This window comes from Babylonia areolata, chromosome 19, assembly GCF_041734735.1.
Source record: "Babylonia areolata isolate BAREFJ2019XMU chromosome 19, ASM4173473v1, whole genome shotgun sequence".
In the NCBI taxonomy this organism is placed as follows: domain Eukaryota; kingdom Metazoa; phylum Mollusca; class Gastropoda; order Neogastropoda; family Buccinidae; genus Babylonia; species Babylonia areolata.
Window position 1 is genome coordinate 1,003,826 of NC_134894.1, and position 26,005 is coordinate 1,029,830.

General features: G+C 47.2%; 1 protein-coding gene across 1 annotated transcript in view; it reads right to left on the reverse strand.

The window, feature by feature from the left end:
- The window catches only part of LOC143293355 (BLOC-3 complex member HPS1-like), a 73,688-nt gene that overhangs the window by 27,424 nt on the left and 20,259 nt on the right, over positions 1–26,005 (reverse strand). The window contains exons 8-11 of the mRNA XM_076604160.1: positions 12,616–12,752; positions 8,526–8,771; positions 4,849–5,013; positions 2,695–2,807 (exon numbers count right to left, since the gene is read on the reverse strand). Of these exons, the coding sequence (XP_076460275.1) occupies positions 2,695–2,807; positions 4,849–5,013; positions 8,526–8,771; positions 12,616–12,752 (661 nt within the window). The remainder of the gene's footprint in view (positions 1–2,694; positions 2,808–4,848; positions 5,014–8,525; positions 8,772–12,615; positions 12,753–26,005) is intronic.

A 26,005-nucleotide genomic window follows, 5' to 3' on the forward strand; every position in this document is an offset into this window, starting at 1 on the left:
AGCTCTCTGTACACACTGTGTACACAGCTCTCTGTACACACTGTACACCTCAACCTCCTTCAGCTCTCTGTACACACTGTGTACACAGCTCTCTGTACACACTGTACACCTCAACCTCCTTCAGCTATCTGTACACACACTGTACACCTCAACCTCCTTCAGCTATCTGTACACACACTGTACACCTCAACCTCCTTCAGCTCTCTGTACACACACTGTACACCTCAACCTCCTTCAGCTATCTGTACACACTGTACACCTCAACCTTCAGCTCTCTGTACACACTGTACACCTCAACCTTCAGCTCTCTGTACACACTGTACACCTCAACCTTCAGCTATCTGTACACACTGTACACCTCAACCTTCAGCTCTCTGTACACACTGTACACCTCAACCTTCAGCTCTCTGTACACACTGTACACCTCAACCTTCAGCTATCTGTACACACACTGTACACCTCAACCTTCAGCTATCTGTACACACTGTACATCTCAACCTTCAGCTCTCTGTACACACACTGTACACCTCAACCTTCAGCTATCTGTACACACTGTACATCTCAACCTTCAGCTATCTGTACACACTGTACACCTCAACCTCCTTCAGCTCTCTGTACACACTGTACACCTCAACCTTCAGCTCTCTGTACACACTGTACACCTCAACCTTCAGCTATCTGTACACACTGTACACCTCAATCTTCAGCTCTCTGTACACACTGTACACCTCAACCTCCTTCAGCTATCTGTACACACTGTACACCTCAACCTCCTTCAACTATCTGTACACACTGTACACCTCAACCTCCTTCAACTATCTGTACACACTTTGTACACCTCAACCTTCAGCTCTCTGTACACACTGTACACCTCAACCTTCAGCTATCTGTACACACTTTGTACACCTCAACCTTCAGCTCTCTGTACACACTGTACACCTCAACCTTCAGCTCTCTGTACACACTTTGTACACCTCAACCTTCAGCTCTCTGTACACACTGTACACCTCAACCTTCAGCTATCTGTACACACTTTGTACACCTCAACCTTCAGCTCTCTGTACACACTTTGTACACAGCTCTCTGTACACACTGTACACCTCAACCTTCAGCTCTCTGTACACACTTTGTACACAGCTCTCTGTACACACTGTACACCTCAACCTTCAGCTATCTGTACACACTGTACACCTCAACCTTCAGCTCTCTGTACACACTGTACACCTCAACCTTCAGCTCTCTGTACACACACTTTGTACACCTCAACCTTCAGCTCTCTGTACACACACTTTGTACACCTCAACCTTCAGCTCTCTGTACACACACTTTGTACACCTCAACCTTCAGCTCTCAGTACACACCTTGTACACCTCAACCTTCAGCTCTCTGTACACACACTTTGTACACCTCAACCTTCAGCTCTCTGTACACACTTTGTACACCTCAACCTTCAGCTCTCTGTACACACACTTTGTACACCTCAACCTTTAGCTCTCAGTACACACCTTGTACACCTCAACCTTCAGCTCTCTGTACACACACTTTGTACACCTCAACCTTCAGCTCTCAGTACACACCTTGTACACCTCAACCTTCAGCTCTCTGCACACACACTTTGTACACCTCAACCTTCAGCTCTCTGTACACACTGTACACCTCAACCTTCAGCTCTCTGTACACACACTGAACACCTCAACCTTCAGCTATCTGTACACACACTTTGTACACCTCAACCTTCAGCTCTCTGTACACATTGTACACCTCAACATTCAGCTCTCTGTACACACACTTTGTACACCTCAACCTTCAGCTCTCTGTACACACACTTTATACACCTCAACCTTCAGCTCTCTGTACACACACTTTGTACACCTCAACCTTCAGCTCTCTGTACACATTGTACACCTCAACCTTCAGCTCTCTGTACACACTTTGTACACAGCTCTCTGTACACACACTTTGTACACCTCAACCTTCAGCTCTCTGTACACACTGTACACCTCAACCTTCAGCTCTCTGTACACACACTGAACACCTCAACCTTCAGCTCTCTGTACACACACTGAACACCTCAACCTTCAGCTCTCTGTACACAATGTACACCTCAACCTTCAGCTCTCTGTACACACTGTACACCTCAACCTTCAGCTCTCTGTACACACACTGAACACCTCAACCTTCAGCTCTCTGTACACACACTGAACACCTCAACCTTCAGCTCTCTGTACACACACTGTACACCTCAGCCTCCTTCATCACTCTGTGTACACAACAGCATACATCACTAATCACTCTGTGTACATGATAGATAACACAGACAGGTGACAACACTCACTCAGGTCAGGTAACACAGACAGGTGACAACACTCACTCAGGTAACACAGACAGGTGACAACACTCACTCAGGTCAGGTAACACAGACAGGTGACAACACTCACTCAGGTAACAGACAGGTGGCAACACTCACTCAGGTAACACAGACAGGTGGCAACACTCACTCAGGTCAGGTAACACAGACAGGTGACAACTCACTCAGGTAACACAGACAGGTGACAACACTCACTCAGGTAACACAGACAAGTGACAACACTCACTCACTCAGGTCAGGTAACACAGACAGGTGACAACTCACTCAGGTAACACAGACAGGTGACAACACTCATTCAGGTAACACAGACAGGTGACAACACTCACTCAGGTAACATGGGCATGTCTTCATCCTGCAGCAGGTAGGTGACCAGTTTTTCCCTCATCTCCGGATTCTCCCAGCGACACAGAATGTCCGTGATGCTGTTCTGGATCCTCCGCTACACATTACACAGCACAGCATGACACAACAGAGGATGACACAACACAGCACCACACAACACAGCACCACACAATGCAGCATGACACAGCACAGCATGCCACAACGCAGCATGACACAGCACAGCACCACACAACACAGCACCACACAATGCAGCATGACACAGCACAGCATGCCACAACGCAGCATGACACAACGCAGCATGACACAGCACAGCACCACACAACGCAGCACCACACAATGCAGCATGACACAGCACAGCATGCCACAACGCAGCACGGCACAACGCAGCATGACACAACGCAGCATGACACAGCACAGCATGACACAACGCAGCATGACACAACGCAGCATGACACAACGCAGCATGACACAACGCAGCACGACACAACGCAGCATGACACAGCACAGCACGACACAACGCAGCACGACACAGCACAGCATGACACAACGCAGCACGACACAACGCAGCACGACACAGCACAGCACGACACAACGCAACATGACATAGCACAGCATGACACAACGCAGCATGATACAGCACAGCATGACACAGCACAGCATGACACAACGCAGCACCACACAACGCAGCACAACACAACACACTGCAGCACCACACTATGTGGCACCACACAACACAATGCAGCACCACACAACGCAGCACAACACAACGCAGCACCACAAAACAAAATGCGGCACCACACAACGCAGCGACCAACATCACACCAGCAGCACACAACACACTGCAGCACAAGCACAACGCAGCACACATACGCAGCACCACAAAACAAAATGTGGCACCACACAACACAATGCAGCACCACACAACGCAGCACAACACAACGCAGCACCACAAAACAAAATGCGGCACCACACAACGCAGCACCACACAACGCAGCACCACAAAACAAAATGCGGGAACCACACAACGCAGGCACCACACAACACAACGCAGCACAACACAACGCAGGACAACACAACGCAGCACAACACAATGCAGCACAACACAATGCAGCACCACACAACACACAACGCAGCACCACACAACACAACGCATCACAACACAACGCAGGACAACACAACGCAGCACAACACAACGCAGGACAACACAATGCAGCACCACACAACACAACGCAGCACCACACAACACAATGCAGCACCACACAACGCAGCACCACACAACACAATGCAGCACACACACAACACAACGCAGCACCACACAACACAACGCAGCACCACACAACACAACGCAGCACCACACAACACAACGCAGCACCACACAACACAATGCAGCACCACACAACACAACGCACCACCACACAACACAACGCAGCGCAACACATCACAATGCAGCACCACACAACACATTACAGCACCACACAACACAATGCAGCACCACACAACACAATGCAGCACCACACAACACAACGCAGCACCACACAACACAATGCAGCACCACACAACACAATGCAGCACAACACAACACAATGCAGCACAACACAATGCAGCACAACACAATGCAGCACAACACAACGCAGCACCACACATCACAATGCAGCACAACACAACACAATGCAGCACAACACAATGCAGCACCACACATCACAATGCAGCACCACACATCACAACGCAGCACCACACAACACAACGCAGCACCACACATCACAACGCACCACCACACAACACAACGCAGCGCAACACATCACAATGCAGCACCACACAACACATTACAGCACCACACAACACAATGCAGCACAACACAATGCAGCACAACACAACACACTGCAGCACAACACAATGCAGCACAACACAACACACTGCAGCACAACACAATGCAGCACAACACAACACAATGCAGCACAACACAACACAATGCAGCACAACACAACACAACGCAGCACCACACGACACAACGCAGCACCACACGACACAACGCAGCACCACACAATGCAGCACAACATAATGCAGCACCACACAACGCAACATGACGCATGCACTAACACACACACACACTCACACACACACACCCACAGGCAGCTGACCTTGAACTTCTTGGCCATGGAGTGGACCTTTCTGAGCAGCTCGGTGATGACGTGGTGCACGTGTTGACCCTGAGGTCGGGTCAGCTTGTTACGACGACCCTGCAGGAGGTCCTGTACGATACTGAGTATCTGACACAGCGGGTCTGACGCCTGCTGCCCCCACACCTGTCACACAGCCATCACCTGCTGTCACACACCTGTCACACAGCCATCACCTGCTGTCACACCACAGCCATCACCTGCTGTCACACAACCATCACCTGCTGTCACACAGCCATCACCTGCTGTCACACACCTGTCACACAACCATCACCTGCTGTCACACACCTGTCACACAACCATCACCTGCTGTCACACCACAGCCATCACCTGCTGTCACACACCTGTCACACAGCCATCACCTGCTGTCACACCACAGCCATCACCTGCTGTCACACACCTGTCACAGCCATCACCTGCTGTCACACACCTGTCACACAGCCATCACCTGCTGTCACACCACAGCCATCACCTGCTGTCACACACCTGTCACACAACCATCACCTGCTGTCACACACCTGTCACACAGCCATCACCTGCTGTCACACCACAGCCATCACCTGCTGTCACACACCTGTCACACAGCCATCACCTGCTGTCACACCACAGCCATCACCTGCTGTCACACACCTGTCACAGCCATCACCTGCTGTCACACACCTGTCACACAACCATCACCTGCTGTCACACACCTGTCACACAGCCATCACCTGCTGTCACACACCTGTCACACAGCCATCACCTGCTGTCACACACCTGTCACACAACCATTACCTGCTGTCACACACCTGTCACACAGCCATCACCTGCTGTCACACACCTGTCACACAACCATCACCTGCTGTCACACAGCCATCACCTGCTGTTACACACCTGTCACACAACCATCACCTGCTGTCACACACCTGTCACACAACCATCACCTGCTGTCACACACCTGTCACACAGCCATCACCTGCTGTCACACACCTGCTGTCACACAGCCATCACCTGCTGTCACACACCTGTCACACAGCCATCACCTGCTGTCACACACCTGTCACACAACCATCACCTGCTGTCACACAGCCATCACCTGCTGTCACACACCTGTCACACAACCATCACCTGCTGTCACACACCTGTCACACAACCATCACCTGCTGTCACACACCTGTCACACAGCCATCACCTGCTGTCACATCACCTGCTGTCACACAGCCATCACCTGCTGTCACACAGCCATCACCTGCTGTCACACACCTGTCACACAGCCATCACCTGCTGTCACACACCTGTCACACAACCATCACCTGCTGTCACACAGCCATCACCTGCTGTCACACACCTGTCACACAACCATCACCTGCTGTCACACACCTGTCACACAACCATCACCTGCTGTCACACACCTGTCACACAGCCATCACCTGCTGTCACATCACCTGCTGTCACACAGCCATCACCTGCTGTCACACACCTGTCACACAGCCATCACCTGCTGTCACACACCTGTCACACACCTGTCACACAGCCATCACCTGCTGTCACACACCTGTCACACAACCATCACCTGCTGTCACACACCTGTCACACAGCCATCACCTGCTGTCACACACCTGTCACACAACCATCACCTGCTGTCACACAGCCATCACCTGCTGTCACACACCTGTCACACAACCATCACCTGCTGTCACACACCTGTCACACAACCATCACCTGCTGTCACACACCTGTCACACAGCCATCACCTGCTGTCACATCACCTGCTGTCACACAGCCATCACCTGCTGTCACACACCTGTCACACAGCCATCACCTGCTGTCACACACCTGTCACACACCTGTCACACAGCCATCACCTGCTGTCACACACCTGTCACACAACCATCACCTGCTGTCACACACCTGTCACACAGCCATCACCTGCTGTCACACACCTGTCACACAACCATCACCTGCTGTCACACAGCCATCACCTGCTGTCACACACCTGTCACACAACCATCACCTGCTGTCACACACCTGTCACACAACCATCACCTGCTGTCACACACCTGTCACACAACAACCATCTACTGCTGTCACACACCTGTCACACCACAGCCATCACCTGCTGTCACACACCTGTCACACAGCCATCACCTGCTGTCACACACCTGTCACACAGCCATCACCTGCTGTCACACACCTGTCACACAGCCATCACCTGCTGTCACACACCTGTCTCACAACAACCATCACCTGCTGTCACACACCTGTCACACAACCATCACCTGCTGTCACACCTCACAGCCATCACCTGCTGTCACACACCTGTCACACAACCATCACCTGCTGTCACACACCTGTCACACACAGCCATCACCTGCTGTCCACACCTGTCGCACAGCCATCACCTGCTGTCACACACCTGTCGCACAGCCATCACCTGCTGTCACACACCTGTCACACCACAGCCATCACCTGCTGTCACACACCTGTCACACAGCCATCACCTGCTGTCACACACCTGTCACACAGCCATCACCTGCTGTCACACCACAGCCATCACCTGCTGTCACACACCTGCCACACAGCCATCACCTGCTGTCACACACCTGTCACATCCACAAGCCATCACCTGCTGTCACACACCCTGTCACACCACAGTCATCACCTGCTGTCACACACCTGTCACACAGCCATCACCTGCTGTCACACACCTGTCACACCACAACCATCACTGCTGTCACACACCTGTCACACAGCCATCACCTGCTGTCACACACCTGTCACACAACAACCATCACTTGCTGTCACACACCTGTCACACCACAGCCATCACCTGCTGTCACACACCTGTCACACAGCCATCACCTGCTGTCACACACCTGTCACACAACCATCACCTGCTGTCACACACCTGTCACACAACAACCATCTACTGCTGTCACACACCTGTCACACAGCCATCACCTGCTGTCACACACCTGTCACACAACCACCATCACCTACTGTCAAGCACTATGTTTATGTATTTGTACTGTCTAGCATTAATGTATTTGTATTGCAAGCACTATGTCAATATATTTCTATTGTTTAGCATTATGTTTAAGTGTTTGTATTCGTTTTGTACTATGTTAAGTAAAAATCGAATTAATAAAAAAGTGGGGGGGTTTTCACATAAAAAAACACCAAAATAATCTTGGTATCCATGGTCACAATGTCTGTACAGGGAATTATTGCTGCATATTAAACACAGACAATCACACACACACACAAACACACACATACACACACACAAACACACACACACACAAATTCATACACAGACACACACAGACACAGACACACACTCACATTCACACACACACACACACAAACACACACACACACATACACAGACACACACACATACACAGACACACACACAAACACACACACAGACACACACAAACATACACACACACACACACACACACAATCATACACACACACACACACACAAACATACACACACACATGCACGCATGCACAGACACACACACACACACACACACACACACACACACACACACACACACACACACACACACACACACAAACTCACGCACACACACACACACACACACTCTCTCTCTCTCTCTCTCACACACACACACACACACACAGACCTGAGAGACGACGACCAGGGAGATGTTGGGCAGGACCTGGGCACAGTGCAGGGTGTGGGGGGTGTGGGGGCAGGTGGGTGTCTGCAGGAACACCACATGGGGCCAGAACTCCCTGCCCCCCGCACCGCCCCCCGCACTACCCCCCACACCACCCCCCGCCTGACCCGAGTGCTCCGTGTAGCTCCGTGACTGTGGGCCCCTCCCCCCTCCCTCCTCCCCCCTCACCCACGGCTGGTCACTGGAGGCCTGTCACATCATCACAGTGTTATACACCTGTCACATCATCACAGTGTGTTGTACGTACACCTGTCACATCATCACAGTGTGTTATACACCTGTCACATCATCACAGTGTTATACACCTGTCACATCATCACAGTGTTATACACCTGTCACATCAACACCTGTCAGTTATACACCTGTCACATCAACACCTGTCAGTTATACACCTGTCACATCAACACAGTGTTTTAAACCTGTCACATCATCACAGTGTGTTGTACGTACACCTGTCACATCATCACAGTGTGTTGTACACCTGTCACATCATCACAGTGTTTTACACCTGTCACATCATCACAGTGTGTTATACACCTGTCACATCATCACAGTGTTATACACCTGTCACATCAGTGTGTTATACACCTGTCACATCATCACAGTGTGTTATACACCTGTCACATCATCACAGTGTTTTACACCTGTCACATCATCACAGTGTGTTATACACCTGTCACATCATCACAGTGTGTTATACACCTGTCACATCATCACAGTGTTATACACCTGTCACATCATCACAGTGTGTTATACACCTGTCACATCATCACAGTGTGTTGTACACCTGTCACATCATCACAGTGTTTTACACCTGTCACATCATCACAGTGTGTTATACACCTGTCACATCATCACAGTGTTATACACCTGTCACATCATCACACAGTGTGTTATACACCTGTCACATCATCACAGTGTGTTATACACCTGTCACAACATCACAGTGTGTTATACACCTGTCACATCATCACAGTGTTATACACCTGTCACATCATCACAGTGTGTTATACACCTGTCACATCATCACACAGTGTGTTATACACCTGTCACATCATCACAGTGTTATACACCTGTCACATCATCACAGTGTGTTATACACCTGTCACATCATCACAGTGTTATACACCTGTCACATCATCACAGTGTGTTATACACCTGTCACATCATCACAGTGTGTTGTACACCTGTCACAACATCACAGTGTTTTACACCTGTCACATCATCACAGTGTGTTATACACCTGTCACAACATCACAGTGTGTTATACACCTGTCACATCATCACAGTGTTATACACCTGTCACATCATCACAGTGTGTTATACACCTGTCACATCATCACAGTGTGTTATACACCTGTCACATCATCACAGTGTGTTATACACCTGTCACATCATCACAGTGTGTTATACACCTGTCACAACATCACAGTGTGTTATACACCTGTCACATCATCACAGTGTTATACACCTGTCACATCATCACAGTGTGTTATACACCTGTCACATCATCACAGTGTGTTATACACCTGTCACATCATCACAGTGTGTTATACACCTGTCACATCATAACAGAGTGACCTGAGTGAGTGTTGTCACCATGGTGTGTTATAAACACATGTCACATCACGGTGAATTATACCTACTATACACTATGCTATCACTGTACACTATGTTATCACTATGTTACACTATACACTATGTTATCACTGTACACTATGCTATCACTGTACACTATGCTATCACTGTCCACTATGTTACACTATGCTATCACTGTCCACTGTACACTATGCTATCACTGTCCACTGTACACTATGCTATCACTGTCCACTATGCTATCACTGTCCACTGTACACTATGCTATCACTGTCCACTATGTGCTATCACTGTCCACTATGCTATCACTGTCCACTGTACACTATGCTATCACTGTCCACTATACTATCACTGTACACTGTACACTATGTTATCACTGTACACTATGCTATCACTATACACTATGTTATCACTGTACACTATGTTATCACTGTACACTATGCTATCACTATACACTATGTTATCACTGTACACTATGTTATCACTGTACACTAAGTTATGTGTGTGTGTGTGTTTATGAAATGTGTTTTATGGAATGTATTTCTTTTTCATCTAAGCATTATTTACTTGATATTTTTTTATTGTTTGGTGTAATGCTTTTTGATTCATTCTGTGAACACTCTGGAATGAGCTGTTGTAATGTTTTTATGTTATGTTTATATCTAGCTCCGTGATGTAATGCACTTTAAGCAGCATTGGAACTGGATATCGTGCCACAGAAAATTTATGATTTATTATTAGTATTATTATCATTATCACTATGTTATCACTGTGCACTATCTTAGTACTGTACACTAAGTTACCAGTATGTTATCAATGTACACTATGTTATCACTGTACACTGTGTTAGCACTATGTTATCAATGTATACTACATTATCATTATGTTATCATTATAAGCTATGTTAACACTATTCACTGCCATCACTATGTTATCACTATACACTATGTTATTACTATACACTATGTTATCACTGTACACTATGTTATCACTATACACTATGTTATCACTATACTATCACTTTTTACCATGTCATCACTATGTTATCACTATACACTGTCATCAGTATGTTAACAATAATGATTATAATATTAATAATAATAATGAATATTTGGACACCATATCTCCAGAGAGCCCAGAGCGTTTACAGATACAATTACACATACACACATTGATGCAGATACACTTCATAACATTCATTTGCCCATACGCATCACAAAATATACAGCTCGCTCTCTCTCTCTCTCTCACACACACACACATACATACACAAACACACACTACATCATCACTATGTTATCACTGTATACTATGTCATCACTGTACACTAAGTCATCATTGTCATCACTGTACACTATGCGATCACTGTACACTATGTCATCACTATGTGATCACTGTCCACTATGTGATCGCTGTACACTATGTGATCACTGTACACTGTCATCACTATGTGATCGCTGTACACTATGTGATCGCTGTACACTATGTCATCACTATGTGATCACTGTACACTATGTCATCACTGTACACTAAGTCATCACTGCACACTATGTCATCACTGTCATCACTATGTAATCACTGTCATCACTATGTAATCACTGTCATCACTATGTAATCACTGTACACTAAGTCATCACTGTACACTATGTCATCACTATGTCATCACTGTACACTATGTCATCACTGTACACTAAGTCATCACTGTACACTATGTCATCACTATGTCATCACTGTACACTATGTCATCACTGTGTCATCACTGTACACTATGTCATCACTGTACACTATGTCATCACTGTACACTATGTCATCACTGTACACTATGTCACTGTCATCACTGTACACTATGTCATCACTATGTCATCACTGTACACTATGTCATCACTATGTCATCACTGTACACTATGTCATCACTGTACACTAAGTCATCACTGTACACTATGTCATCACTGTACACTATGTCATCACTGTACACTATGTCAACACTGTCATCACTGTACACTGTGTCATCACTATACACTGTGTCATCACTATGTCATCACTGTACACTGTGTCATCACTGTACACTGTGTCATCAATTACTGTACACTGTACACTAAGTCTTCACTGTCATCACTGTACACTAAGTCATCACTGTACACACTGTCATCACTGTACACTATGTCATCACTGTACACTATGTCATCACTGTACACTATGTCATCACTGTACACTATGTCATCACTGTACACACTGTCATCACTGTACACTATGTCATCACTGTACACTGTGTCATCAATCACTGTACACTATGTCATCACTGTCATCACTGTACACTATGTCATGAATCACTGTACTCTGTACACTATGTCATCACTGTACACTATGTCATCACTGTACACACTGTCATCACTATGTCATGAATCACTGTACACTGTACACACTGTCATCACTGTACCTGAGGACTGGGGTTGCTGTGTGTGGCTGTGCTGCTGTCACTGCGCTGACCATCCAGGGCGGACAGTTTCCCTGACAACAGTGGGGAGTGGGGTGGGTGGTGGGGGCTGTACGACAGAGGGGGGTAGTCCATGTACACTGCAACCACACACCAATGCCAAGGTCACTGGGCAACTCACCTCTATACAATCCCAAGGTCAATGGGCAACTCATCTCTATACAATGCCATAAACCATGGTCAATATACAGTGCCTTAAACCAAGGTCACTGGGCAACTCACCTCTATACAATGCCAAGGTCACTGGGCACCTCACCTCTATACAATGCCAAGGTCACTGGGCACCTCACCTCTATACAATGCCTTTAACCATTGAGTGCGACAGTGTTGTAGTGTCTGGGTCACAAGGACCTATCAGTTGACAGTGACAGTGTTGTAGTGTCTGGGTCACAAGGACCTATCATAGTTGTTATTGACAGTTGTCATGGACGACATAATGGTTCCGCTATTTTTTCTTTTCTTTTACGGTTATGGAGGGGGTTCGAGTCCATCTCATCCCCTCTTTCTTCTAAAATGACAAGCGAAGCTGGCGGAGGCTGGTGGGTCGCTGTATTATTTTTAGAGGTGGGTGTGTTTCTTATGCGCGTGCACGATGTTTTCCATCGTGCGTGTTCCCCTTGCGTTCGAGCGTAGTGAGATCGTGTTATGTTTTCTATGGTTTGTAAGTGTCTCGTGCAATTGAACGGAAAAAAAATATATAGGAAGCTGAGTGAACAGAGTGAGCAGAGTTCTAGTGCTTCAAATGCTCCTCGCCGGTTTGTCCCTAGCTTCACTCGAATGGAGTCAGTCCTTGGAGAAGGACGGTGGTAGAACCAGCACTTAGCGGCTGATGTTCGTTGTTCTTTTCCTCTGTAAACGACTTTGTGTCAGCCAGTGGAACTGTTCTTCATCTGTGTTTCGATGTTAGCACCCTTTGTTCGTTTACGGAACACTGTGCGGTGGCCAGTGGGTGACTTTTGTTCTTGTCCTGTCAGCGTTTCTCCAGTTGCCTGGCGCGCGTCTTGAGGTGTTGTGCTTCCGTTCGAATCGTGGGGAAACGTCACGTCGCTCTAGGTAGGAGCTTGTGTTCCAGTCTTGTTTATGTATTGTTTTTCTCCGTCGTGGTTCATTGTTACGTTTGTATTTTCCGTCTCCTGTTTGTTGTGACCTTTCTCTTGTCATTGTTTATTATTGTGCAAGTTATGAGCATGTGAAGGGGCGATGAGTTGTCACATGCTGCTAAAATGTTATATTGGAAATGTAAGAAATAAATATTGGAATTTAAGAATTGGGGAGGAGCTACATTTTTGACATGTCTGTCCAAGTAGGAGTTTTCAATGGAAGGGGGTAATTTTAGATATCTTGCTTTTTATATGCTCAAGACAATTTTATTGGATATTTTTGTTAAGGTTTAAGGAACTCGTCCAACTAGAGGCCACGAGTTAACATCGAGAGTAAATTTATGTTTGTAGAAAACAGTACTGTTGTATATGGTGAATGATTTGTTTTGGCATGTGAAATACTGGAAAAAGGGAGATAATTATTAGTCTATTTTTACGGCGGCGAGGCGTGCAGGAAAAAGATGCCGGCAACCATTGTTAATGTCATTCACTTAAAAAAACAACAACAATAACCAACTATAACGTATGTTTTCCATAATATTTGAAAAAAAAAGTTGATATCTTTCGAAATAATTATTCATCAATGGTTTTGGGCTGCCAGTGCGTCTTCCTGTGCGCTCCTCGCTAGGTGCCGCCAGTTTTGTAGATGTTTTAGTTATAACATGGTGGTTCCAGACCATCCGCCTCTCGGAGCCGGCGACGGATCCGCTGAGGGCTCCGCTGACGTTCTCCATACTGGGGGCCTGTCTTCCGTCCGCCAGCGTCAGCAGCACTCCTATTTTCATGTGTTTTTTTGTTTTGTTTTTTTATCGTGGAAAACAAAAGACCATGCTGTGCTTGTGGTTTGACATCTCATTTACCAGTGCCCTTGTGGAAAATGTGACAAGACTAAAGCTGTAGTTGTGCTGCCGTTGTTTTTTTGTTGTTTTTTTTTGTTTGTTGTTGTTTGGGTGGTTGTTGTTGTTGTTTGTTTGTTTGGTTTTTTTGTATGCTCTTGAATTTTGTGTTGTTGTTGTTGTTGTTTTTTATTTACATACATCTATAGACATATACAATCATTAAATGCATTACATAATTTTGTTTCTGTGTGGGCTTGTTGTGTTGTGGCGTCTGTAGTGGGGTATCTTGGGGAGGGTGCACGTCCGCTTTAGCACGCGTGACAAATGGTGGAGATGCGGGGTACTTTTTAGCTAGGTTGTGTTGGGATCCGTCTTAGCTGGGTTAGGATATAGGTTAGTGGGACAGGTGGTAGGGTGTCTTGTGTGTATGTGACTGTTTTCAAAATGGTTCATGTTACCCTACAGTGATATTGCTGCACTGGTAAGTGCTTCAGGTAGCTGCTGTTGGTCTGTATGCACAGGGATTCAAAGTGTACATGTTTTGATGCATTGTAAGTAGCTGATAATCATTGTTGGTTTTGAGCGCTCTACGGTTAACGCGTCATTGGTCTGAAGGGTTGTCTCTGGTGGTTGAGGGTTCAATTGTTAGTGACAGCAGTAGTTTCGTTGGGTTCGACACTGGGATCATGCCACCGCGTAAACAGCCTGCGAAGCAAGGTACGCCAGGCACTCCTGTGAGGACTCCCGAGCAGACTGACGAGCTGGCACGTTGGGTCAGAGATGAACTTGATAGACCAAAGGTGAGCGAGGAGGTGAAGGGGGAGATAGCGGAAGAACAATCGGTTTATGAGAAGTATGCTGCGATTGCTAGCAAGTTAGGCTTGACTGGAGAGGCCCTCTCCAGATTCATAACAGATTCGGTGAAGCGAGAGGAGGAGCTGAGACTCAGGAAAGAGGAGTTACAATTGAAGCGCCAAGAGAAAGATGAGGGAAGGTTGTTTAGAGAGAGGGAGGAACTCAGACTCCAGCGTAAGGACGAAGAGGAACAGGCTTTCAGAAGAGCTTAAACTTCGCGGGAGAGAGGTAGAAGCTAGCGAGAACAGGAATATCAACTTAGATCCTCTGGGTGATAAGGACGACGTAGACGCTTATCTGTCACACTTTGAGCGAGTGGCTACCCTCTGTCACTGGAGAGAGTCGTCGTGGCCTACCAGACTTATCGCGCTGTTGAGGGGCAAGGCTAGGGAGGCAGTGTTGCGACTGGATCTGGCTGATCTTACCAGCTATGCTAAGGTAAAAGCGGCTCTGCTTAGGCATTTCCGTCTGGATGCCGACGCTTACAGGAAGAAATTCCGGGCACTGAGGAAGGATGCTGCTGAAACATTTGAACAGCTTCTCATTAGGATGCACGCTTGTTTCTCTCTGTGGTGTGTAGCTGCTGGCAAGGATGAAAATAATGTTGAGGAGGTGAAAGATCTGTTCATGCAGGAGCAGCTCTACAATATTCTGTCTCCAGAGTTGATAATGGAGGTAAGGAAGGTCAGCCTAAAGAACGCTGATGACTTGGCTAAGGAGGCCACCGTGTTGGCCGAGGCTAAGCGAATGGGCCGAGAGGCTAAACATGAGCGGGGCACTCAAGAGCGGCCTGTGCAAAATCGGCACAATGTGCTTTTCCCAACGCCAACAGACACAAAGACCCCGCTCGAGCAAAGCAAGCAGGTCTCGCCTCAGGGTAGACAGGGACGGCTTAGATCGGCTGTCGTCTGCTTCCATTGCAAAAAGGAAGGCCACATTGCCCGGAACTGTCCACAGATGCATTATACGGCGGCAGTGGCTTGTCCTATGCAGGTTCCCCAGGGAGATACACCGACTCTGTGTGTCCCCTGTGCATGGAAGCCATACACTCCGCGCTGCATTGTCACTATTGAGGGTATGCCTGCAAATGGCCTGCGTGATACAGGAGCAGGCTACACAGTGGTGGCAGAGCGCTTGGTGCCTGCTGATGCATACACAGGTGATACGATGCCAGTCGTGTTGGCTGAGTCGAGGTGCCGGAATTTGTTGCCAGTGGCTGTTGTAGGCATTGCTTCCCCTTTCATTTGTGGGAGGATTCGGGTTCTGGTTATGAAGCGGCCGGTAGAAGAGGTCCTCATTGGCAACTTGGCTCAGCGGGAGGGCAGTGAGGAGCTAGAACACATACCAGTATACGCCAACCCATTGCTTGTAGGTGCAGTAAAGACCAGGGCGCAGACGAGGAGGGAGGGGTCGGTCCCAGAGGCCCTCTCCATAAAAGAGCAAGTGATAGGGACATCCCGTGCTGATCTGATCAGGTTACAAGAGTGTGACCCCTCTTTGGCGGCAGCACGCGAGTCGTGTGATGAGGCTGTCAGCCACCAGACAAAAGGTGGCAAGGTGTCATACTGGAGGAAGGAGGGTGTCTTGTTGCGGAAGTTCGAAGGCCGTCATGAAGTCATTAACCAGGTGTGCGTCCCTCAGACTCTCAGGAAGGCAGTAGTGTCGCTAGGTCACGATATTCCGATGTCAGGGCATCTCGGGACCAAGAAGACCAAGGATCGGGGGTTTGCTTCCTTTTACTGGCCAGGAATGTGTGCAGACATTGCACGATACTGCCAGTCATGCCCCAAATGCCAACGCACTGTTGACAAGGGAAGAGTGCCTCGAGTGCCTCTGGTTAAGATGCCGCTGATGCAGGAACCGTTCGCGCGTGTGGGTTTAGACATCATCGGCCCCATCAAGCCCGCTTCAGAGTCAGGATGTCGTTACGTCCTCGTCATGGTTGACTTTGCCACCCGCTACCCAGAAGCAGCACCCTTACGTACTATCACCGCAGGGGTCGTAGCAGAGGCTGTGTTCAATCTGTGGACACGGACTGGTATTCCGTCATCAGTCCTCACTGACCGGGGAACTCAGTTCACTGGGCAGATCATGCAAGAGATGTATCGTCTCCTGGCAATTAAAGGACTTCAGACCACACCATATCACGCACAGTGTAATGGTCTTGTGGAAAGGTTCAATGGGACTCTGAAAAAGATGCTGCGGCATCTGGCGCAGGAAAAACCACGTGAGTGGGATCGCTGGATTCCAGCACTCCTGTTTGCTTATTGAGAGGTACCCCAAGACAGCACAGGATTCTCTCCTTTCGAACTGCTGTATGGGAGAAGGGTGCGAGGTCCTATGCAGGTGTTGCGCGATCTCTGGGTGCACCCAGAACATCAGGAAGTCAAGACAGCTGCCGAGTACGTGGTGGATCTGAGAAACAGGATCGCCGAGTCCTGTGCAATGGCTCAGGAGAACCTGACCAGAGCAGCCACTCGTTACAAGCGTCATTTCGACGCAAAGGCAAAATCACGAACGTTCAAGCGAGGTGACAAAGTTCTCATCCTCCGACCGACTAAGGCTAATAAGCTGGAGTTAGCATGGCAAGGACCATATGAGGTGTTAGACCGAGTGGGCGAGGCTGACTACAAGTTGCGTGTGGGTGTCAAAGACAAACTTTTCCATGCAAACTTGCTCAAGCGGTTCATTGAAAGACACGCTGATGAATCCAAGGGTGCATCCATCCAGGCTGTGGTGGTTGAGGAGTCAGAAGGGGAAGGGACAGACCCGGTTTGGCGTAAAGATCTCCCCGTCATTCCGTTGGAGCCCACGGAAGGTCCCGAGGACGTTGTCATTGGGTGTGTGTCAGACCAGCTGGTGCATAAGTTACGCCTCTTGGTTAAAGAGTTTGGCGATGTACTAACTGATCTGCCAGCGTGCACACAGCTGGAGACCTGCAAGATAAAGCTGTCTTCAGATGTGCCCATCAGATCAAAGCCATATCCTCTGCCTTATGCTCAGTGTGACACGGTCCGGGATGAAATAAAGATGATGCTGAATATGGGAGCTATTGAGCCGTCCGTGTCACCCTACTCTTCCCCAATTGTATTGGTGAAGAAAAAAGACGGCAAGATCCGTTTCTGTGTCGATTACAGACGTCTCAACAAGATCGTAGAATTCGATGCAGAACCCATGCCAGAAATCGAGTACTTGTTCTCCAAGCTGGGTCAGAAACGAATCTTCAGTAAAATTGACTTGTCGAAGGGTTACTGGCAGATACCCGTGGAGGAAGAAGACCGTCCAAAGACGGCATTCTCCACTCCAGAGGGCCATTTTCAGTGGCGAGTCATGCCTTTTGGTCTCTGCACGTCAGGCGCGGTTTTCTCACGAATGATGAGGAAGCTGTTGCAGCCGCTGGGGTCTGATGATATCGATAATTTCATCGACGATATCCTCATCGCCACTGTCACAGATGAGGAACACGTCACTGTGATTCGTGCAGTGCTGGAGCGTCTATGGGAGTGTTCCCTGACTGCTCGCCCGACTAAGTGTGAGTTGGGGAGCTCTGAAACTTCCTATTTGGGTCACCGCATAGGGAGAGGCAGGATATGGCCCGAGGAGGATAAGATGGCAAAGATCAGAGAGGCGCCGTGCCCCACCACAAAGAAAGAGGTGCGAAGTTTCTTGGGGTTGGTAGGTTACTACCGCCGTTTCATCCCTCATTTCTCTGAAATCGCATTACCTTTGACTGACCTGACAAAGGGCGATCGTCCAAGGAAGGTGGAGTGGAATGAGGCTTGTGAGCAAGCATTCACTAATCTGAAAGACCGTTTCTGTGCGCCACCCGTCTGCAGATTACCCGTTCCAGGGGAACCTTTTGTGCTCCGTACCGATGCATCAGGAACAGGCTTGGGAGCAGTCCTGTTCCAACAGAGTGATGGGGAGCTGCATCCTGTGGCGTGCGCCAGTCAGAAGCTGACGGCTGCAGAGAAAAACTACCCCACGATAGAGAAGGAGTGTCTGGCACTGGTGTGGGGAGTTTCAAAGTTTGAGTCCTACCTGTATGGGACAGATTTTGTTGTACAAATAGACCATTCCCCTTTACAGTATATGGAAAGGACAAAGTCAGTGAGCGGGCGTATTACCCGATGGGCACTTCAGCTGCAGCCATTCAGGTTTGTCGTCCAGGCCATTCCTGGAAGAGACAATGTGGCTGCTGATTATCTCAGTCGCCTTGGCTGCAAGTCAGAGCAATGCTGAATGTGGCCCCAACATGTATATAGGTAGCTGCTATACATTATTAGTCCATGACTTATTTTGTTTTGATTTAAACCAGTGGTTTAATCTTGGGAGGGGGGGTATTGTCACGGACGACATAATGGTTCCGCTATTTTTTCTTTTCTTTTACGTTTATGGAGGGGGTTCGAGTCCATCTCATCCCCTCTTTCTTCTAAAATGACAAGCGAAGCTGGCGGAGGCTGGTGGGTCGCTGTATTATTTTTAGAGGCGGGTGTGTTTCTTATGCGCGTGCACGATGTTTTCCATCGTGCGTGTTCCCCTTGCGTTCGAGCGTAGTGAGATCGTGTTATGTTTTCTATGGTTTGTAAGTGTCTCGTGCAATTGAAAAGAAAAAAAATATATAGGAAGCTGAGTGAACAGAGTGAGCGGAGTTCTAGTGCTTCAAATGCTCCTCGCTGGTTTGTCCCTAGCTTCACTCGAATGGAGTCAGTCCTTGGAGAAGGACGGTGGTAGAACCAGCGCTTAGCGGCTGATGTTCGTTGTTCTTTTCCTCTGTAAACGACTTTGTGTCCGCCAGTGGAACTGTTCTTCATCTGTGTTTCGATGTTAGCACCCGTTGTTCGTTTACGGAACACTGTGCGGTGGCCAGTGGGTGACTTTTGTTCTTGTCCTGTCAGCGTTTCTCCAGTTGCCTGGCGCGCGTCTTGAGGTGTTGTGCTTCCGTTCGAATCGTGGGGAAACGTCACGTCGCTCTAGGTAGGAGCTTGTGTTCCAGTCTTGTTTATGTATTGTTTTTCTCCGTCGTGGTTCATTGTTACGTTTGTATTTTCCGTCTCCTGTTTGTTGTGACCTTTCTCTTGTCATTGTTTATTATTGTGCAAGTTATGAGCATGTGAAGGGGCGATGAGTTGTCACATGCTGCTAAAATGTTATATTGGAAATGTAAGAAATAAATATTGGAATTTAAGAATTGGGGAGGAGCTACATTTTTGACATGTCTGTCCAAGTAGGAGTTTTCAATGGAAGGGGGTAATTTTAGATATCTTGCTTTTTATATGCTCAAGACAATTTTATTGGATATTTTTGTTAAGGTTTAAGGAACTTGTCCAACTAGAGGCCACGAGTTAACATCGAGAGTAAATTTATGTTTGTAGAAAACAGTACTGTTGTATATGGTGAATGATTTGTTTTGGCATGTGAAATACTGGAAAAAGGGAGATAATTATTAGTCTATTTTTACGGCGGCGAGGTGTGCAGGAAAAAGATGCCGGCAACCATTGTTAATGTCATTCACTTAAAAAAACAACAACAATAACCAACTATAACGTATGTTTTCCATAATATTTGAAAAAAAAAGTTGATATCTTTCGAAATAATTATTCATCAATGGTTTTGGGCTGCCAGTGCGTCTTCCTGTGCGCTCCTCGCTAGGTGCCGCCAGTTTTGTAGATGTTTTAGTTATAACATGGTGGTTCCAGACCATCCGCCTCTCGGAGCCGGCGACGGATCCGCTGAGGGCTCCGCTGACGTTCTCCATACTGGGGGCCTGTCTTCCGTCCGCCAGCGTCAGCAGCACTCCTATTTTCATGTGTTTTTTGGTTTTGTTTTTTTTATCGTGGAAAACAAAAGACCATGCTGTGCTTGTGGTTTGACATCTCATTTACCAGTGCCCTTGTGGAAAATGTGACAAGACTAAAGCTGTAGTTGTGCTGCCGTTGTTTTTTTGTTGTTTTTTTTTGTTTGTTGTTGTTTGGGTGGTTGTTGTTGTTGTTTGTTTGTTTGGTTTTTTTGTATGCTCTTGAATTTTGTGTTGTTGTTGTTGTTGTTTTTTATTTACATACATCTATAGACATATACAATCATTAAATGCATTACATAATTTTGTTTCTGTGTGGGCTTGTTGTGTTGTGGCGTCTGTAGTGGGGTATCTTGGGGAGGGTGCACGTCCGCTTTAGCACGCGTGACAACAGTGTTCCAGTGTCTGGGTCACAAGGACCTATCATAGTTGTCAGTGACAGAGTTGTAGTGTCTGGGTCACAAGGACCTATCATAGTTGTTAGTGACAGTGTTGCAATGTCTGGGTCACAAGGACCTATCATAGTTGATAGTGACAGTGTTGCAATGTCTGGGTCACAAGGACCTATCATAGTTGTTAGTGACAGTGTTGTAGTGTCTGGGTCACAAGGACCTATCACAGCTGTTAGTGACAGTGTTGTAGTGTCTGGGTCACAAGGACCTATCATAGTTGTTAGTGACAGTGTTGCAATGTCTGGATCACAAGGACCTATCAGTTGTTAGTGACAGTGTTGCAATGTCTGGGTCACAAGGACCTATCAGTTGTTAGTGACAGTGTTGTAGTGTCTGGGTCACAAGGAACTATCATAGTTGATAGTGACAGTGTCGTAGTGTCTGGGTCACAAGGACCTATCATAGTTGTTAGTGACAGTGTTGTAGTGTCTGGGTCACAAGGAACTATCATAGTTGTTAGTGACAGTGTTGTAGTGTCTGGGTCAAAAGGACCTATCAGTTGTTAGTGACAGTGTTGCAGTGTCTGGGTCACAAGGACCTATCATAGTTGTTTGTGTCAGTGTTGTAGTGTCTGGGTCACAAGGACCTATCATAGCTGATAGTGACAGTGTTGCAGTCACTGGGTCACAAGGACCTATCATAGTTGTTAGTGACAGTGTTGTAGTGTCTGGGTCACAAGGACCTATCAGTTGATAGTGACAGTGTTGTAGTGCCTGGGTCACAAGGACCTATCATAGTTGTTAGTGACAGTGTTGTAGTGTCTGGGTCACAAGGACCTATCATAATTGTTAGTGACAGTGTTGCAGTGTCTGGGTCACAAGGACCTATCATAGTTGTTAGTGACAGTGTTGTAGTGTCTGGGTCACAAAGACCTATCCGTTGTTAGTGACAGTGTTGCAATGTCTGGGTCACAAGGACCTATCAGTTGTTAGTGACAGTGTTGTAGTGTCTGGGTCACAAGGACCTATCAGTTGATAGTGACAGTGTTGTAGTGTCTGGGTCACAAGGACCTATCACAGTTGATAGTGACAGTGTTGTAGTGTCTGGGTCACAAGGACCTATCATAGTTGTTAGTGACAGTGTTGTAGTGTCTGGGTCACAAGTACCTATCAGCTGATAGTGACAGTGTCGTAGTGTCTGGGTCACAAGGACCTATCATAGTTGTTAGTGACAGTGTTGCAATGTCTGGGTCACAAGGACCTATCATAGTTGATAGTGACAGTGTTGCAATGTCTGGGTCACAAGGACCTATCACAGCTGTTAGTGACAGTGTTGTAGTGTCTGGGTCACAAGGACCTATCATAGTTGTTAGTGACAGTGTTGCAATGTCTGGATCACAAGGACCTATCATAGTTGTTAGTGACAGTGTTGCAATGTCTGGATCACAAGGACCTATCAGTTGTTAGTGACAGTGTTGCAATGTCTGGGTCACAAGGACAGTGTTGTAGTGTCTGGGTCACAAGGACCTATCATAGTTGATAGTGACAGTGTCGTAGTGTCTGGGTCACAAGGACCTATCATAGTTGTTAGTGACAGTGTTGTAGTGTCTGGGTCACAAGGACCTATCATAGTTGTCAGTGACAGTGTTGTAGTGTCTGGGTCACAAGGACCTATCATAGTTGTTAGTGACAGTGTTGTAGTGTCTGGGTCACAAGGACCTATCATAGTTGTCAGTGACAGTGTTGTAGTGTCTGGGTCACAAGGACCTATCAGTTGATAGTGACAGTGTTGTAGTGTCTGGGTCACAAGGACCTATCATAGTTGTCAGTGACAGTGTTGTAGTGTCTGGGTCACAAGGACCTATCATAGTTGTCAGTGACAGTGTTGCAATATCTGGGTCACAAGGACCTATCATAGTTGATAGTGACAGTGTTGCAATGTCTGGGTCACAAGGACCTATCATAGTTGTTAGTGACAGTGTTGTAGTGTCTGGGTCACAAGGACCTATCACAGCTGTTAGTGACAGTGTTGTAGTGTCTGGGTCACAAGGACCTATCATAGTTGTTAGTGACAGTGTTGCAATGTCTGGATCACAAGGACCTATCAGTTGTTAGTGACAGTGTTGTAGTGTCTGGGTCACAACAACTTATATCAGTTGTTAGTGACAGTGTTGTAATGTCTGGGTCACAAGGACCTATCACAGTTGATAGTGACAGTATTGTAGTGTCTGGGTCACAAGGACCTATCAGTTGATAGTGACAGTGTTGTAGTGTCTGGGTCACAAGGACCTATCATAGTTGTTAGTGACAGTATTGTAGTGTCTGGGTCACAAGGACCTATCATAGTTGTCAGTGACAGTGTTGTAGTGTCTGGGTCACAAGGACCTATCAGTTGATAGTGACAGTGTCGTAGTGTCTGGGTCACAAGGACCTATCATAGTTGTTAGTGACAGTGTTGTAGTGTCTGGGTCACAAGGACCTATCATAGTTGTCAGTGACAGTGTCGTAGTGTCTGGGTCACAAGGACCTATCAGTTGATAGTGACAGTGTCGTAGTGTCTGGGTCACAAAGACCTATCATAGTTGGTAGTGACAGTGTTGCAGTGTCTGGGTCACAAGGACCTATCATAGTTGGTAGTGACAGTGTTGCAGTGTCTGGGTCACAAGGACCTATCAGCTGATAGTGACAGTGTCGTAGTGTCTGGGTCACAAGGACCTATCAGTTGATAGTGACAGTGTTGCAGTGTCTGGGTCACAAGGACCTATCATAGTTGGTAGTGACAGTGTTGCAGTGTCTGGGTCACAAGGACCTATCAGCTGATAGTGACAGTGTTGTAGTGTCTGGGTCACAAGGACCTATCATAGTTGGTAGTGACAGTGTTGCAGTGTCTGGGTCACAAGGACCTATCATAGTTGTTAGTGACAGTGTTGTAGTGTCTGGGTCACAAGGACCTATCATAGTTGTTAGTGACAGTGTTGCAATGTCTGGGTCACAAGGACCTATCATAGTTGATAGTGACAGTGTTGTAGTGTCTGGGTCACAAGGACCTATCAGTTGTTGGTGACAGTGTTGCAGTGTCTGGGTCACAAGGACCTATCAGTTGTTAGTGACAGTGTTGCAGTGTCTGGGTCACAAGGACCTATCATAGTTGTTAGTGACAGTGTTGCAGTGTCTGGGTCACAAGGACCTATCATAGTTGTTAGTGACAGTGTTGTAGTGTCTGGGTCACAAGGACCTATCAGTTGATAGTGACAGTGTTGTAGTGTCTGGGTCACAAGGACCTATCATAGTTGTCAGTGACAGTGTTGTAGTGTCTGGGTCACAAGGACCTATCATAGTTGTCAGTGACAGTGTTGCAATGTCTGGGTCACAAGGACCTATCATAGTTGTTAGTGACAGTGTTGTAGTGTCTGGGTCACAAGGACCTATCATAGTTGTTAGTGACAGTGTTGTAGTGTCTGGGTCACAAGGACCTATCAGTTGATAGTGACAGTGTTGTAGTGTCTGGGTCACAAGGACCTATCAGTTGTTAGTGACAGTGTTGTAGTGTCTGGGTCACAAGGAACTATCACAGTAATGAGTTGATAGTGACAGTGTTGTAGTGTCTGGGTCACAAGGAACTATCACAGTTGTTAGTGACAATGTTGTAGTGTCTGGGTCACAAGGACCTATCATAGTTGTCAGTGACAGTGTCGTAGTGTCTGGGTCACAAGGACCTATCAGTTGATAGTGACAGTGTCGTAGTGTCTGGGTCACAAAGACCTATCATAGTTGTTAGTGACAGTGTTGTAGTGTCTGGGTCACAAGGACCTATCATAGTTGTTAGTGACAGTGTTGTAGTGTCTGGGTCACAAGGACCTATCACAGTTGATAGTGACAGTGTTGTAGTGTCTGGGTCACAAGGACCTATCACAGCTGTTAGTGACAGTGTTGTAGTGTCTGGGTCACAAGGATCTATCATAGTTGTCAGTGACAGTGTCGTAGTGTCTGGGTCACAAGGACCTATCAGTTGATAGTGACAGTGTCGTAGTGTCTGGGTCAAAAAGACCTATCATAGTTGTTAGTGACAGTGTTGTAGTGTCTGGGTCACAAGGACCTATCACAGTTGTCTGTGACAGTGTTGTAGTGTCTGGGTCACAAGGACCTATCACAGTTGTCAGTGACAGTGTTGTAGTGTCTGGGTCACAAGGACCTATCACAGTTGTTAGTGACAGTGTCGTAGTGTCTGGGTTACAAGGACCTATCACAGTTGATAGTGACAGTGTCGTAGTGTCTGGGTCACAAGGACCTATCAGTTGATTGTGACAGTGTCGTAGTGTCTGGGTCACAAGGACCTATCATAGTTGTCAGT